The following is a 13,270-nucleotide window of genomic DNA, read 5'->3' as shown; positions in this document are numbered from 1 at the left end:
TGGGGCTGTAACCTTACAAGTTGGAACACATTACCAGGACTTCCTGCTTCCATTTCTGACATGGTCTCTAGGCTTGTTAGGTCTTTATGAAACAGTCTTCTTACAGTTCTGCAGCCTCTTCCATCTTGCCACCTGTAACCATCTTCACTTTCTTGAAAGGCATCTTTCCTTGGTCTGCTTATGATAGGAATTCTAGGTCCAGGTTTAAACTCTCTCCAATTGTCTGAATTACCAGTAAGTTCATCAGATAGCCACCTCTTATTTTGATCTTTGTGGTTGTCATTCATCCAAGTGGGTTGACTGTAAATTGGGTTTTTAAATGCATATGGATTGCTGGAAACAGCGTATGATCCTTTTCTCGGGGTATTCCCATAGTTCCCAGGAGTTAGCTTTTTTTTCGTAAGGCCTTTTTCCATTTTACTGCTATGGCCTTTAGCATAATCATCCATTATTAAATAATCTTGTTGGGGGTGACCCCTTCTGAAATCATCATCATCGACAGGTCCTCGGTCTTTACTGCGCTTCACAATATAAGGTTTCGCTGCATCTCCCATGGTCTTTGACTTCAATTTTCTTTCTTTGCACCTGAAAGAAGGCATTTCAGGAAAACAACTAAATATAACAAGATATGATACCAAGTACACAAAATGCCATATCATATTGATGCCCCAAAGTGTGTAAGAAACCTTTCCTTTTTTCTTTTAGTTAAATTTCTATCACATTCCTAATAATCAGTGCATTGCATTAGAAGTTAGGAGACACAGTCCTACAATCATGGGATTCGTACCTAGTATTTATTATGAAGTCTAAATCTGTGAATAAGAAAAGGCTCCTCTAATCCGGAAAACTATTATAGTAAAACGTTATATCACATTGTTAAGCTTTACTTATACACAAAAGCGCCTCTCTTCAAAGAAAACTTCAAAAGTAAACCTCATCCCAAGCCAATACTGCTACAGAACTCCTGAAAGTCTATTTTTTTAAGTTGGCAATTACTTTAAAGTGTTACACAAAGTAACCAAAACTTTATGTAAACAGACTACATTTCCTCTCAACTCCACTCTAGTTGCTTCATCACATTGCAGAACAGACCGGCTTTGATCTCTTGGGCTACAGAGGGGCTGGGCTCCGGACTAATGAAAGGGACTGGGTTTCTGACCAAAGGACAACTCCAGAGAACCGCCCCATTTCTCATTCTTCAATACTAAACAAGTTTGGTTTTGTCACTAACTGCAATTCTCTAAAGAATGCCACGCCTTTTCGATTCCTGTCTTGACTGCCCCACCCCGGTCTGCCTCAGTTTCCACCCCTGACCGTCCGAAATGTAAAAGTAGGAGGCGTACCCGCAGTCCCGGCCACGAAGCCACCGTGGGGACCAGGAAGCAGGAAGTGACCCGCCACTTCGATGGGATTCCGGGGTCCCCCCAGCCGCCAGGGGGCCGGGTCCGAGTGTCTCGACCCAAATCTCTTCTCCCACCCTCGCAGAGTCTGACACAAAGTGAAAAGGCGGACTCGAACCCGAGAGCTCAGTTCTAGCCGGCCTGGAGGATCCCTAGACACCGAAACTGGACTAGGAGGCCGCCTCAGGATGGAGCCAACGTACCTATGGGGCCAGGCCCGACCTCTACTTTGGAGACTAAGGAACCCACGAGAGACCCAGCCCGGAGGCGACTCTAGGAGGGACACAGGGAGAAGGCGCCCCAGAGCACTCACCACCTCCGCCGCGGTCCCCCGCCTCTTCCTGTCCCAGCTGGGCTCCCTCTCCGAGTTTTCCTTCGGTCCCACTTCCGGCGCTCAGCGCTGTCTCATTGTGCGCGATTGGGAGCCGGCTGTGCCCCCGCCCCGGCGCTCCGCCGCGCACGCCGGAAACGCGCGCCGCGCCCGGAGGGCCGCCCTCCGCCCCGCCCGCCGCCGCCCAGCTGCCGGGCCGCCCACCGTCGCCACGGCGCTCTGCCCCGGGGTATGGGTTATCAAGGCCAGCCCGGTTACGCCCCTCGGCGCCCGCGGGTTGTTCGCCCTCTACCCCGGCGCGCGGGCAGGGCCTTCTCCGGTGAGCAGTGCCCGGGGCTCCCGGGTTCCCCTCTTGATTGTGGGCGCTAAAAGCTCGGGGTAGGGTGGGGGAAGCAAGGGGAGCCCAGTCTCCTGCGATCTGAGGGTAGTCGGCACTGGGGGACTCAGCTTTGCCCCTGGATGCTACTCAGTAACTTCTGGGGAAAATTGAGCCAGCTTCTTTCTATTCCTATTTTCCTGATAATTCAGAGTGACTTAACGTTTCCATGAGGTCTTAATTGCGGACCTGGTAAGGTCAGTTTAAGCATCTAATGTTCACCCACAGTTTAATGTGGCCCAGGGGAATGCTCTGCTCTTTCCTAAGGTTGTGACCCTAAGAGAAGATAAGAACAAAGTGAATTTTGACGAACTTGGTCTTAAATACCTGGTGGGAGAGTATGGCCAAAGCACAACCATATGTGGACATTTAAAAAGAAAGATAGCCCGGCATGGTTTACTTTTAAGAAAAGTCATTTTTAGAGAGTGAAAGTGATCAAGTTATATCTATGTGTGAATATTCCACAGTGAAACCCACTATTCTGTACAATTATACACCTATTAAAAGTCGTTTTGAAAAGTATGTGTGGTGGGAAAGGATGATCAGGGAGGGTCAAATTCAAACTATTATTATTATTTTTTTGATGCTGGGAATTGAACCCAGGGACGCATACCACTGTTGAGCTACATACCCAGCAATTTTTTTTTTTTTTTGACCCAGTTCTGCTAAATGGCCCAGCCAGCCTTCCAACCTGGCAATCCTCCTGCTTTGGCCTCCTGAATGGCTGGGATTCACAGGCCTCTGCCTCAGGGCTAGTTCAAATTCAGATTTTTGAACTGAAGAATGTACACCTTGAACTAGCAAACAACTAAGGGTTGCCTCCACTCCCCCCCACCCCCCCAAAAAAAACATTGGTATTATCCTCCTTGCTACCTGGGATGTTCTGAGTGTTTTAAAAAAATCAAAATTAATAAAATTAGGGAGTGCTGGGAAAATAGGACAGCTTATTTGTTCATTTTTCTAGAGCTTTTAAATTTAAACCCATGAGGTTCTGTTGAGGCAAGAGTCTAAATCGGTAAAATATTGGTTATTGCCAGACATCTTTGAGAGCTTTACAAATATTAACTCATTTAATCATCCTCACAACAACTGCATTAAGAAAATATCATTATTCCCACTTTAAAGATGGGGAAACCTCTGAGTGGGGTGGGGCATGCCTGTAATCCTAGAAACATTGGAGGCTGAGGCAAGAGAATCAAATTGGAGGCCAGCCTCAACAATTTAGCAAGACCTGTCAAAAAGGGCAGAGGATATAGTTGGGGTAGAGTGTGAAGGATATGAAATATAACCCTCAAGGAGAAAGGAGGACAGTTTGTTTGGGGGAGCAAACAATGATCTCTGAGCTCTGGACATTCATTCACCCTTTCCCAGCAACAAATGATTCAAATCTTATTTTTTGGAGGGGGGTGGATACTAGGGATTGAACTCTGGGGCATTCGATCACTGAGCCACATCGTCAGCCCTATTTTGTATATTATTTAGAGACAGGATCTAACTGAGTTGGTTAAGGTCTGGCTAAATTGTTGAGCTGACTTTGAACTCCTGATCCTCCTATCTCATCCTCCCAAGCTGCTGGGATTACAGACCTGTGCCACCTTGGCTTTCAAATCTCATTTTTATGGGCTGGGGATGTGGCTCAAGTGGTAGCGCGCTCGCGTGGCATGCGTGCGGCCCGGGTTCGATCCTCAGCACCACATACCAACAAAGATGTTGTGTCCGCTGAGAACTAAAAAATAAATATTAAAAAAAAAAAAAAAACAAAAAACAAATCTCATTTTTATGAATCAAAACTTACTCAAACCCTGTAAAAAAAAGAAATTAGACCCCTCATAATCATTTGCCATTTTTTTTCTTCTGAAAAAATGTGCCATTCTGTTGCTTAATAAAGAAAGCTTGCTTTCCATTGAGATCTGGTCTCTGATTATTTTTGCTTTCCTCAGTATAATTAATAAATAAAGATGGGGAAATTAGCACTTAATGGTGAAGTAAATAGCACAACTGGAATCCAAACTCAGATTATCCTGAGATGTCTGTTCTTAACTAGGTGACTATACTATGGTGATTTTAGGCACATTCCTACAACTTTGCTGCAATTCTTTATTTAGATGTTTTGGGACTGCATGGTGGCACACACTTGTAATCCCAGCAGCTCAGGAGGCTGAGGCTGGAGGATGATAAGTTCAAAGCCAGCATCAGCAAAAGCGAGACAGTAAACAATTCAATGAGACCCTGTCTCTAAATAAAATACAAAATAGGGCTAGGGATACAGCTCAGTGATTGAATGCCCCTGAGTTTAATCCCTAGTACCAAAAAACAAAACAAATCAACCCCCCCCCCCAAAATGTTTTGGTTTTGAAAATTCATGGGAATAAAACTAATAATCTTTTTGACCAGCAGGCAGTAGCATTTAACATAGAGTAGGAAGGGAGTGTGGTGATACATGATTGTATTATGGGAAAATAGCATTACCAGTCGGTTAGTACTTCCTATTCGAAAGAACTGGTTTAGGTAAGTCCATCTTGATTTCTGAATTCTTGGGAACCAAAATAGCAAACATCTTTTTAAGGATTTAGAATAGTTCATATTTGCATTTTCTTCAATGCTTTGTCCAAAGTATAACTTCTCATAAATTAGCTGATTTTAAGATTCATCTTGAGGATATAATACTAATTGAAACACTGGCAGTAGAGTTACTTTCTTGTGACCTTTTATACTGTAAGAGTAATTTAAATTGGTCAGTGGAAATCCTTAAATCCAGTTGAAAAGTTTGGAATTTTCTTTGATGTCATTGAAAGGAGGATTGAGTTTCTCAGAATGATAGCTTCTTGTTCTACAAATATTTTCAACAATTTATAGTAGAAATGTGGGGACAGAGGTTGTTCTCTGGTTGGGAGGTAGCGATACTGTTGTTACCAAAAGCATGATCATTGTCCCCAATGCCAGTTCAATAAAAAGGACACAGTTTTGAGAAAAAGGAAAACATTTTTATTGCTTTGCAAGCAGAGGAGAAATACCAGGACTCCTGTCCCAGAGGCTGTGGTTCTGCCCATCTAGGGGAACTGGGGTTTTTAAAGAACTGAATCAAAGGCTACTTTCCGTGTGTAATTCACTTGTTAATTTGAGAGAGAGTCATTTCTTGTATTTTTTGGTGCCATCCACAAGTCTGAATTACTTTGTTCCTGTGGTGGGTGTGTGCTCAAGGACAGATAACTGCAAAAGTGGAAGAAAGATAATCTTGTCCCATCCTGTGCCCCTTCCTGCCTTCCCAAGATTAGGGTTGGGAAGAGATTAGGGAGGAGAAGTGACTGAGAAAGGGGAAGAAACATGTTCCTTTTAAAAATAAGTTGCAATCATGAAATGGTGCAACCACTTAGGAAAATAAGCTAATAGTTTTTTTTAAAAAGATTAAATATTTACCTATCATGGGAAAAAAAATAAGTTGCAGTGGCAGAGCATAAAATGAACCACTGTTACATTTCCTTATTTTGTATTTTATTTAGTGATAGGATCTCACTGTGAATTGCTTAGCACCTCGCCATTGCTGATGCTAGCTTTGAACTCATGATCCTCCTGTCTGGCCTCCTGAGATGCTGGGATTATAGGCCTGTGCCACCTTGCCTGGCCCTTACTGTCACTTTCTACAATTCCCTTTTTATGGCAGTGACATCTCTGAGCTACTTTCTGTGTGAATTTGGGGGAAGTGACCTGAAGTTCTTGTTCTCTATCAGGTGGGACAGTTAAGTGTATATTCAGCATCAGGGCAGATCAGAGGTCCATGGTGGCAGTTGGTAAGTGACTGGACAAAGTTTACATAGGACAGGGATCATGCTAGGACAATAATAAAGATTTCAAAGTATTATGTTTGGGTGAACAATTAACACAAAAGCAATTAATATTTCTGCCAGTCTCTGAAAACCATAAACAAGTAACTCATAATCATGTCAATGAAAAACAGATCAAGTTTATCTATGTAGAAGGTTAAGAAGATTTGTAGGTCTATGAGATCAGGCTCAAATTGACTCAGGATAAACTTGTGACTTTTGAGTCTTTCATGATCATTATTATTAGGCATTCCCACACAAGAACCCTTCCTTTATAGCTTCCAGATTTACTTACTTTTGGTAGCGTTGACAGAAGTGTACATCTGAAGTTACATTAAAAAAATTATCTTTCCGTTTATGCATTTAGGAACAGGGATTAAACCCAGAGGCTCTTAACTATTGAGACATATCTCCAGCCCTTTATTATTTTGAGGCAGGGTCTCACTAAGTTGCCTAGGGCCTTGCCAAATTGCTGAGGCTAGCTTTGAAATTATGATCCTCCTGTCTCAGCCTCCCAAGCTGCTAGGATTACAGGCATGTGGCACCATGCCTGGCTGTCTTTCTTTTTAAATGTCCACATATAGTCGTACTTCAGTCATACTCTCCTGCTAGGTGTTTAAGGCCAAGTTGGTCAAAATTCACTTTGTTCATATCTTCTCTTAGAGTCAGTGATCTCAGGATTCCTTAGCAATCATTCTTGGGGACATAGTATTGCCACAGTCTGGCTGCAGCAAAATAACGGCGGGGGGGGGGGGGTGTGTGTGACAAGCAACTTGTGTACATTGATACAGCAGGAGTGGGAGCCTTTTACTGTAGGACAGGAGGGGTATGTATACATTCCACACAGCTTATCTTAACATAAACTAGATACAGCAGTCAACCAATAAGGAATCTCCACACTTAATGGCTCACTGGCCTTACTTCACAAACCGCTCCCTCTAGCAAAATGCCAGGCGCCATCTTGACTTGTTTACAGACTCTAACATTTCCCCCTTTTGTTTAATTAATTTTTTAAAGAGAGAGAGAGAGAGAGAGAGAATTTTTTTAATATTTATTTTCTAGTTTTCGGCGAACACAACATCTTTGTTTGTATGTGGTGCTGAGGATCGAACCCGGGCCGCACGCATGCCAGGTGAGCGTGCTACCACTTGAGCCACATCCCCAGCCCCTTTTGTTTAATTTAAATAACAACCATAGTGGTTTTTACACAAACACCATAAATAATCTGCTACAAGCAGAAGGGGGGGATACAAAATGTCACAATACCAAGCCAAATTGATGGCTCCATGTAAGAAGCCCTTGGAAAAATTATACTAGCAATGACACCGTTAGCAAAGATACCTAGTTACAATTTGTTGTAGATTAGAGTTTGTTGTCTCAGTCCAGGTAAAGCAGTGTCTCAATAGATTAACTCACAGTCCAGGTAAGTTCTGCAGGCAGCTAGCTTGATCCGAAGTTTCGTCAGGTTCTCAGCAACACTGGAAATTCTTCCACCCTAGTCCTCACCAGCACTGGGATGAAGGCAGGAACTCTGGCAATGATGCTAAAGAAAATCCTGTAGTATTCCAGCAGGCACTAAGAAAACAACCTTCTGAAAAATTTAGTACATTATCTCAAGGTTTTTTTACATTTGAAATAAGCCTTAATAGTGCTCATTACTCATTAGCTTCCAGGTGTGGGAGAACCATTGTAGTTACTGGCCTTGGAAATGACCAAACTTTAGGGGCGCCATGTTCGTCCTCCACTGGGCTGCAGCGTCCTCAGGACGGGAAGTGTCCCGGACTCAAACTGCCACAGGGCACAGGGAGCAAGAGCCTGTGAGACCGTGCCTCCGGGTCAGGTCTGGATTTGCGCTCGTGGCAGTGGAAGAGCCGGCTGCCACCACTTGGAAAGTCCTTGCTGTGCCACGACCCGCTCGCGCACATGGCAGCCGCCAAGCCGCCATGCGGATTCACACACCCTCCGGTAACGAAAAGTATTCAGTAATAGCCTTTTGTTGCAACTTTTTTCCTAATAATCCTTCCTCCTCTGAACTTTTTTCTTTCTGACTAGAGTTCCTGGGCTTCCATGCCCTAACTGCTCTTGGTTCCACTGGGGTGTCTTCTTCCCTTAGTAATTTACTTAACACCCCTTCCATATTTTCGTCTCAAAGACAATACAATACACTGAGACAAACAAGACACAAACATACTGTATCAATCCTCTCCATTTTCTCAAAATGGCCATTTTTCCTCTCGCCCTATCTGCCTAGGGACGAGCAGATTTGCTCCCGTCCTATCTAGGGACGGGCAGCTTTTTTTCGTCACTTACCCCTGAGTGTCCCGGGGCTTCCAGTGCAGGCCACCATCTGCTGCAGTCTGGCTGCAGCAAAATAACTGGGGGTGACAAGCAACTTGTGTACATTGATACAGCAGGAGTGGGAGCCTTTTATTGTAGGACAGGAGGGGTAGAGATACATTCCACACAGCTTATCTTAATTAACATAAACTAGATACAGCAGTCAACCAATAAGGAATCTCCACACTTAATGGCTCACTAGCCTTACTTCACAAACCACTCCCTCTGGCAAAATGCCAGGCGCCATCTTGACTTGTTTACAGACCCTAACATAGTATGAGAAGTCTCTTTCCTCTTTTAGCCTTCCTGTACCAATTGTGTTATCTGCCAGGATGGGTCAAAGTCTTGCTGACTGTATCAGGATATTTCCCTCTTCAATGACCCCGCTCTTTGCAGAATGTGCACTGATTGGCTGGCTTCCTGTTCTCTAGTATCTCCTTGATCCCCCTGATGAGGAGGCTGGGTGACTCCTTGAAGTTGCAGGGTCCTTAGAGGGGTTCTGTCATTCTCTGGCTCCTTTCTGATCTGAGAGAGCAAGGGCCAGAAAATTGGCTGCTTTTTCCTTGGCCCTTTTACTTCCTTGACTTGGGTCTCCCAACTTTTTGGTTTTGAACGTCCAGCAGGCCAGTTTCACCAATATTAAAAGTGGAAAATATGGGTTATACTTTTACAGTTACCCTATCATTTAATTGGGGTATTAGTACTGAAAAGCAGCATTGCAATCTGTCTGTTCTTATTTTTTTTAATTTTATTTTTTTTATTGGTTGTTCACAGCATTACAAAGCTCTTGACATATCATATTTCATACATTAGATTGAAGTGGGTTATGAACTCCCAATTTTACCCCAATCTGTCTGTTCTTTAGGTGATAACTTATTGTCTTAAATTCATTACGGTTGTTCTGTTTGAAGTAGAACTTCTGTAAAATATTAATAGGCAATAGTTATGTACTTTTATAAGGAAAATACAAAATGAACACTAGACTATCTTTGGTATCCTATAGCTTCTAGAAAGATCCATATATCTATCAACTCAATTACATACAAGTTTTTTTAAACTCTTTTACAAGCCTAAATAACTTTTACAGTTTGCCCAAACTTTTACTTAAGTATCACATCCCTTGTTTATTTTGAGATCATAGTAATCTTTATAACACCAACAAAATAAATCTTTTGAACACAACTTTAAGCTTAATTTTAGCTTACTTTGGAACTCTCTTAACATGGAGAAGGACAAGAGCCAAGCCTTAACTTAGGTGAGGCTGGACTCTTGACAAAGTGTTTATTCCTGAAGCTGATCTGATCTTTGCCTTTCTTTTTTTAAAAAAAGTATCATTTTACAAAGTTCTCATGAATTGTTTCCTGAGTCTGTCTGAATAGCAGTTAGCATAATACAACATCACATCTGAAACATGAATCAAAGAAAAAAAGCTAAGAGAGTTCTTAACTTTCTTTTTGTGGAAAAAGTGACAAAATGTTTTCATGTTCCACATTGTCAACCTTTGAACAAATCAGGCTCTCCTTATTATCTTCCAAAAATACATTTAAATTTCCATCCCAGTGTAAAGAGTACCACAAAATTTTATATGTAATTTATTGACAATGGGTTACTTTTATCCAGTTACAAAACATTAACTGACATAAGTAAATACCAACCAAATTTGTTATTTCTATATAAACCTGAGGGTGATTATTTCTACAGATAATTTTAGTTTAGAGAATACCAACCTGGTAAATTGCTCTTCTAAGCTTACATTCAGATGGCTTATATATTTGAAGAACATAAACTCATTTAATATTCAAAGAAGCTAGTAATGGTTAGCATTACAATTGCATAGATGTCCCTATATTAACTAAGTTTAACTTAAAAGTAAAATTTAGAGTCCACATTGTATATGGTAACAATAATCATAAGTCTTCATACTAGCAAAAATCAAAGAATAGCCTTAAGTCTCATATATTTAGGAAACTATTAATAATCAGGAATAGGCTTAGTCAAAGCAAACAGATATAAACCAGGTCTTCAAATGGCATTGTGGCCCTTCTATGTCAGATACAAGGTATAAAAGAACATTTATTAGTTACCTTGCTAGTAAACCTACATAAACTTTCATTTTATGAACTTACATAACACTTAGACCAGGCTCAGGCAAACACAATTCTCAGATGTATACATATCTCTGGTAACATGTATTCAGGGTGTCAAGTATATTGTAGTAACCTAAAATAGAAGTTGCTTATTTAACTAGTTATGAAGTAATCATTTAAAAGACTTTAAAACAGGCATAAATCCTAATTCCTTTAAGATTTAATTTCCCTAAGTAATAAAACTTGACAGACATAAGAAAACTATCTTAATAAGAGCAGATTAATGTTCTAGACTTTGCTTCATATCATTGCATTAAAATTTGAATAACTTTGACTATGCTAATTACAGCCAATTTAATCACACAAACTTTTTCAGATGTACCTTCACAAACCTTCTGCAACTTATTTAGCCGTTCTACAATTTGTTTACATCCTTAGTTTTGTCCTCTCTTTCATCTTGGTCATTAGCACAGGAATATTACTTTATCAGATAAAATACTTCATCATCGAGAAATATTTCTTTTACCTTCTAATTTTCCAGACTAAAATATATTTCCATACCTATAACTTTCTTACATTTCTTTTCTAGTTTCATACCCTTTCTTAAATTCATATTCTGAAACAATCTTTATGAATATTATATGTGCATGTAATTACTCAACAAATTTTATCCCAGGAGAGGACCAGACAATTTGGCATATAGAAAAACTGTACCTTAATCTTTTTCTTCTGGGTTGGATTCAAGGGGTTGGAGCATGGAATATTTTTGAGCCTGACCTGTCACCCTTATCTTTATTACAATGCCAACAACTTTGAGTTCCCCAATGGTCAACTGTACCCCAAGTCTCCTTTCACACCATTTTCTTACACTAGGCATATTGATGGTCAATAGAAGAGGCCCTTTCCATCCTTTTCTTTGGGCATTCTTGAAGATCCCTTTGCGGAGGTTGCCAGCAAAACTTGGGATTGGCTTTAATTTCTGTTTTTATTTATTTATTTTTTATCTCTGAGTGCAGTTGTTTATCCTACCAATTTCCTTATGCATTTAGTTTTTAAAATTTTTTTTATAGTTTTAGATGGACAGCATGCCTTTATTTTATTTGTTTATCTTTATGTGATGCTAAGGATTGAACCCAGTGCCTCACACAAGCGCTCTGCCACTGAGCTACAGCTCCAGTGCCTGCATTTAGTTTGATGGGATACTGTTATAGCAAGGATTGCTCTGCCCCAGTGATGAATATCCCTGACTGAATGGCTGCTTTCCCTGTTGTCATTTCTTTTGGTGCCATCCCTAAGTCTGAATTACTTTGTTCCAGTGGTAGGTGTGTGTGCTCAAGGATAGATAATTCCTTGGGATGGGGAAGAAAGGTATTCCTGTTTCTCCTGAGGTTAGGGAGGAGAAGGGAGAGAGGAAGAGAAATAAACATGTCCCCTTTAAAGTCACAGTGGCAGAGCAGCAAGGGCCATATTCAAAGCATAAAGTAGACCACTGTTACACTATTACCCAATGTTCAGAAGACATTAATACTGCTTCTTATATTACAATATCTTAAGCCAGAAGATTTAATATTATATCTTGACAATCCAACCTTTAACAAAACCAATGCCCCTTTTCCTGTGGAGCTGTGGTTTCCGAAGTGCAGGAATTATATTCATAGTTTTATCAGCCACGTTTTTTTCTTTCAATGCTTTCAAGCATTTTGTTAGCATGTAATACGGTTCTTCCTTTAAATATATATCCAGGGGAAATAAAAGATAAATGTGGTCAGAGTTCAGTGACTTCTCGACACTCCTTCTGCTTGCAACATGGTCTTTCTTAGTCATCACCATGACTTGCCTGGATTGCTGAAATCAGCAGTTTCCACCTTTATCCTCCTCTAGTCTGTTTTTAACATAATAGGCATGTGCCACCATACTCAGCTTGCCAAGTTTTCAACATCATAATGCCTTTAATTTTTTTTCTTTTAATTTCTCAAATAGAACTAGGGATGTAACTCAGAGGTAGGGCACTTGCCTAACATGCGTGAGGCCCTGGATTCAGTCTCCAGTACCAGGGGTAAAAAATCTAATTAAATAAGAATACTTTTTTCTTTTCTTTTTTGGTACTGGCAATTGAACCTGGGTCACTTTACCACTGAGCTACATTCCCAGCCTTTTCTATTTTTAATTTTGAGACAGGGTATTGCCATGTTGCTGAGGGTCTTGCTAAGTTTCTGAGGCTTGCCTTGGACTTGTGATCCTTCTGCTCAGCCTCCGGAGTCACTGATATTATAGGCGTGCACCATTGCACCTAGCTAGAATACTTCTTGAGCCACTTAAGAAGTATAGGGATTTGGGTTCGAAAAACCTAATTTAAACTGGTTTAAACAATGAGGACATTTATTGATTCACAAAACAGTGTCCAGACAGTCTTCTGTGCCAGCTTCATCTAGTGGCTGTGCTTTCCTGTGTGTGTGTGAACATCTTTAGAAAGGCACAGTTGTCAGTAGCATTTATTAACTTCACTTCTACCAGCAAGAAAGAAGGTAAGCTGGGTGCAGTGACACATACCAATCCTAGCAGCTTGGGAGGCTAAGTCAGGAAGATCATGAGTTCAATGCCAGCCTCAGAAACTCAGCAAGGCCCTAAACAGCTTAGTGACACCCTGTCTCGAAATAAAATGTATAGAAAAAAGGGCTGGGGATGGGGCTTAGTGGTTGAGCAGCCCTGGGTTCAATCCCTGATACCAAAAAAAAAAAAAAAAAAAAAAAGAAAGAGAGAGAAGGTGGCCTCCAGAGATCAGGAAGAACTTTCCAGTAATCTTTTGCAAACCTCATTTGACATCTTAATATACTTAAATAGGTCAGTCTAATAGCAGTTTCAGGTAAGGGGGATACCATTACCCTTAGACTAAGTTTCTCCACCTCAAAACTATTGTA

The 13,270-nt window shown here is 41.0% G+C and overlaps 1 protein-coding gene and 1 long non-coding RNA gene across 6 annotated transcripts in view; one reads left to right on the top strand and one right to left on the bottom strand.

The window, feature by feature from the left end:
- Tut7 (terminal uridylyl transferase 7) overlaps positions 1-1,787 on the bottom strand; it is a 58,886-nt gene extending 57,099 nt beyond the window's left edge. For 4 of the 5 annotated variants that reach the window (XM_026404453.2, XM_026404455.2, XM_077796988.1 and 1 more), the window contains exons 1-2: positions 1,714-1,787; positions 35-585 (exon numbers count right to left, since the gene is read on the bottom strand). In XM_026404453.2, coding sequence (XP_026260238.2) covers positions 35-554 — 520 coding nt within the window. In that variant the 5' untranslated portion in view covers positions 555-585; positions 1,714-1,787. Of the gene's footprint in view, positions 1-34; positions 586-1,603; positions 1,684-1,713 lie in introns of those variants that run through there. The other variant, XM_026404454.2, reaches the window with a different exon arrangement.
- A 115-nt stretch (positions 1,788-1,902) lies between these two features.
- The window catches only part of LOC113193712 (uncharacterized), a 29,486-nt gene continuing 18,118 nt past the window's right edge, over positions 1,903-13,270 (top strand). Inside the window, exon 1 of the long non-coding RNA XR_003302175.2 lies at positions 1,903-2,050. This is a non-coding gene — a long non-coding RNA (uncharacterized LOC113193712). The remainder of the gene's footprint in view (positions 2,051-13,270) is intronic.

This window comes from Urocitellus parryii, chromosome 4 (genome assembly GCF_045843805.1).
Source record: "Urocitellus parryii isolate mUroPar1 chromosome 4, mUroPar1.hap1, whole genome shotgun sequence".
NCBI classification, from domain to species: domain Eukaryota; kingdom Metazoa; phylum Chordata; class Mammalia; order Rodentia; family Sciuridae; genus Urocitellus; species Urocitellus parryii.
Note: the sequence above shows the minus strand (reverse complement) of the source record. Positions and strands in the feature narration are given on the sequence as shown.